General features: G+C 52.4%; 1 protein-coding gene across 1 annotated transcript in view; it reads left to right on the plus strand.

Moving 5' to 3' along the window:
• Window positions 1-2,328: 2,328 nt before the first annotated feature.
• The window catches only part of RHO (rhodopsin), a gene marked incomplete at its 3' end in the record, with an annotated part of 2,810 nt that continues 1,238 nt past the window's right edge, over window positions 2,329-3,900 (plus strand). The window contains exons 1-2 of the mRNA XM_010172233.1: window positions 2,329-2,808; window positions 3,728-3,896. Coding sequence (XP_010170535.1) covers window positions 2,448-2,808; window positions 3,728-3,896 — 530 coding nt within the window. The remainder of the gene's footprint in view (window positions 2,809-3,727; window positions 3,897-3,900) is intronic.

Below are 3,900 nucleotides of genomic sequence, written 5' to 3' on the forward strand. Positions count from 1 at the left end.
TCCTGCTTGCCTGTCCCACTGCTGTGCTCCAGTGGTGACGCACGCCAGGCCCTAAGCTGTGAGCAGCAGCTGCTAACCTCAGCAGTGGCTTATTCCATCAGAGCTTAAGGTGGCATATTTGTGTATTGGGAAGATAAACCTTTAATCCTTCTTGTATGCCCAGGTACAAGTATGAAGAGCTGCCTTTGCAATTAGATAGTGGCACTGCTCTGGCCTTGGCAACACGTGTGAAAAGTTAATTGAGAGAGACTTAGGATGAGCGGAGCGTGTATGAGGATGTGGTTAATGTGCAGGAAGAACTTTGGGACTGTTGAGAGTGATCCTGGCCTGCCTTTGGTTACAGCAAGCCAGGTCTTCCTTGGTCCAGGGTGCCAGCACTTCAGCTCCCTTAGACCTTTCCCACTTCGAGTGAAGGTTTCCCAGCTCAGTCTCTAAAGAGAGTACAGAGCTTTGTGCTTTTTGCCTTTAAACTTCTTGCATGTGCTAAACTAACCCACAGGGAACACTGGTAACATCTAGGCCAGGACTGAAAGAAGTTTAAGGCCAAGAGGATGTGAGCTTCAGCCCACCTCACACCTGTGAGCTCCAGCAGCTCTGGCACATCCTCTTGTGCTGGATGAGGCACTCACGGTTACCCACTCTGCTCCCCTTCAAGGAACACTGAGCTCAGCCCCACCAAAACAGCAAGGGGAGGTGCTCAGATCCCCTCCAGCCTCGGTCCCCTACCAAGGGGCACAGCAGACAGTCCTTGCCTAGCCTCTGTGGAGGAACCAGCTGGAATGTTAGCAACTGCTAATGAGAAAGGTGATAAAAGGTGGGTGAAAAAAAAGGGAAGAGATGGGGAAAATAGCTTTGGAGCTTAAAAGGTGAATCATGATGGTGTGAACTGTAAGGAACCACCTTCTCCAGAAGAGAGATCCTCTGCAGCTGACTTCATTGTGCTTGCTCTGCTGCATGTGTTGTCCCATTGCCTGTGGAAAATAAAGAGAAGATAATGTCTCACTCATTGCTGGCTGGCACAAAGAATGTTTCAGGCACAATTGAGTGCATCAAGCGAGGAGGCAGAGAGACGTGGAGAACATGGGAGGCTCTGACGACGACAGCTTCCCCTGTGGAATTTGATGATTCTGCAAGGTTTCAGGGAGACTGAAAGTGTCTGTCAGCCAGCCAGCACATGAAGTCAAGTGTTGGCTTCTGCTCAGAACGTCCCTTCGGTGCCCTTGTCCAGCAGCCTTCTCAGTACCAGTGCAGAATGATACCTGTCCAGGACAGCTGGACTAGGTTTTTTATTAAGTGTTACCAATGAACTTGTCATGACCCAAACCACATACAAAGCCAGGCATAGAGGAGATGGTACAGCTGGAAACCTGCCACTGGGATCGGTGTTTCACTGTGGTGTTCCAACCTCCCCAGCCAAATCCTGTAGCAGAAAAAGTGGTGGCTGAGACCGTGCAGAAGAAGAGTTGGTGATGCTTGTGCTGCCCAAGAGCAGCCATCTGCAGCCTCCCACAGGGAATGGCAGTTGAGGAGATGGCTCTCCAGCAGGTACTAGCTGGTGTCATGGACCTGCTTTGCCTTTGTAGGAACAGACCTGGGACACCCTTCTATCACTGATGGACCATGCCACCAAAGCCATGGTCATGGGGTTCTGAAGCACAGACTTCCCTCCTGTTAGCGGGGGACAGAGTGGAGCTTCTGTTTGTGGTGAGTGAGGTTTGTGGGAGCCTTCAGAAAGTGTGGCCAAGAGAAGGGTCCTTGTGCACCTTGTCTTGCCCCGCATCCTCCGCCACCAGCCTGGTGGTGATGCGTCCCATTCCCAGCACCTCTCTGTGGGGAAACTGAGGCATTTCATGCGGGTGGGCAGCGCATCCCTCAGCATCTGTGGGGAGGGGGCTGAGGGTCTTGCAGGGGGAGCGAATGTCTCCCCCCTGGGCGATGGCAGCATGAGCCGTGGATGTCCAGCTCTGGATCATAGGGTACAAAGACTGCTGTGGGTGCAGGACCCACCCCAAACCCTTGCTCCCTGGGGAGCACAGACATGCTGAGGAGCAAGGTTGTGCGAGTGGAACTGCTGTCTGGTTTGGGTCCCCCCAAATGGAAGGTGTGGCGCAGAGCCACTTCTTTATATATGACCATGAGCCGTGGTCTCCAACAATGACAGTGCGGGCTAGAAACAGGTGTCACCTTAATACCTCCCAGGAAAGCCAATTACCCCTGGATGATTATGATTAATAATTCTCTAAGCCCTAATCGCGCTGACACCAATGCCTGGAGCTTACCCCAGGGGGCACTTTATAAGGGGTGCCCTGCAGAGGTGAGCGTAGCCACTTCTCCTTGGGGTGACAGCGAAGGCTGAGAGGTGGCGGGATCCCCATTTCAGAGGCGATCCCCTTGCACTCAAAAACCACCTTTGAGTACGAGCAGAAGGGACCTCACGAACCGCAACCATGAACGGGACGGAAGGCCAAGATTTCTACATTCCCATGTCCAACAAGACTGGGGTGGTGCGGAGCCCCTTCGAGTACCCCCAGTACTACCTGGCTGAGCCCTGGAAGTACTCAGCGCTGGCTGCCTACATGTTCATGCTGATCGTGCTCGGCTTCCCTATCAACTTCCTCACGCTGTATGTCACCATCGAGCACAAGAAGCTCCGGACGCCTCTAAACTACATCCTTCTGAACCTGGCGGTCGCTGACCTCTTCATGGTCTTGGGTGGTTTCACGACCACCTTGTACACTTCAATGAATGGGTACTTTGTCTTTGGAGTAACAGGGTGCTACGTCGAAGGCTTCTGTGCTACACTGGGCGGTGAGTTTTCCAAATATTCAAAAATCTTCTGCCAGGAATCACCCCAGATTTTAGGAAGGGGAGGGAGGATGCCCAGATGATCTTGGAATCTGGAAGGTCCTTGGTCTGCTGCTGATGTGGGCCAAGGCAGTTGCAGTGGTTCAGGGTGGGAGGTGAAGAAAGTGATAAATGACACTTTTTTTTTTTTTTACCCTTATTTTAGTAGCCACCTGCTCAGTATCCTGAGAACAACAGTGCAGCAATGAAAAACAGCCAGTAGCAGATTTTGCAGTTGTTGGATTTGCACATCTTTTTGGCTTGCTTTCTGACTTGAGAGATGACAAATTTGTTCATCCTGTTTCGTGGGACTGAGCCTGTCGTTGGCTCTGGTGCGGTGCATGGTGGCACAGGCTAGCAAAGCTGGCTCTCCTCCCCGTGCCAGCCAGGCTTTGACCGAAACAGATGTTAAACAAAAATCATGCATCTAAAAAAGCCCTCCTCCCTTCAGCTCAGCCTTCAGCCACAGGCATCTGTGTTACTGGTTTGGTCGGTGTGGCACAAGTTTCCTGGGAAGCTGTGGGTAGTGAGGGGAAATTCTGGGATGATGGGCACTCGCTGCATCTCAGAGTTGGACCATAGGCTTGTAGGTGCAGGTGCTGTCCGGGATGAGTGCTAGGATTCAGCCGTGGATCTCAGAAAAAGGCAGCAGAGTGGGTACTGTGGGTCAGCAGCGCAGTGAGGAGGTGTCTTACGCCTTCCTACTGCATCTGTACTTGGCCTTTGTTAATTTCTCTTTCCGAACCCTTGGTGGAGATCTACCTGCTGCCAAGGGTCTTCCTCGGGAACAACAGTTCCAAGGAGGCCTTTTGCTGGCATCAGCACATTTTTCTCCTGTTGCTCAAAGTCCCTGTGTCCCCATCCCTCTCTCTCCCTGCTGCAGGTGAAGTTGCTCTCTGGTCATTGGTCGTCCTGGCTATTGAAAGATATGTAGTGGTCTGCAAGCCCATGAGCAACTTCCGCTTCGGGGAGAACCATGCCATCATGGGCGTCGCCTTCTCCTGGGTCATGGCCGCGGCTTGTGCCGTTCCCCCACTGTTTGGCTGGTCCAGGTAG

Source organism: Antrostomus carolinensis, unplaced genomic scaffold (genome assembly GCF_000700745.2).
Source record: "Antrostomus carolinensis isolate BGI_N321 unplaced genomic scaffold, ASM70074v2 scaffold22737, whole genome shotgun sequence".
Classification (NCBI taxonomy): Eukaryota; Metazoa; Chordata; class Aves; order Caprimulgiformes; family Caprimulgidae; genus Antrostomus; species Antrostomus carolinensis.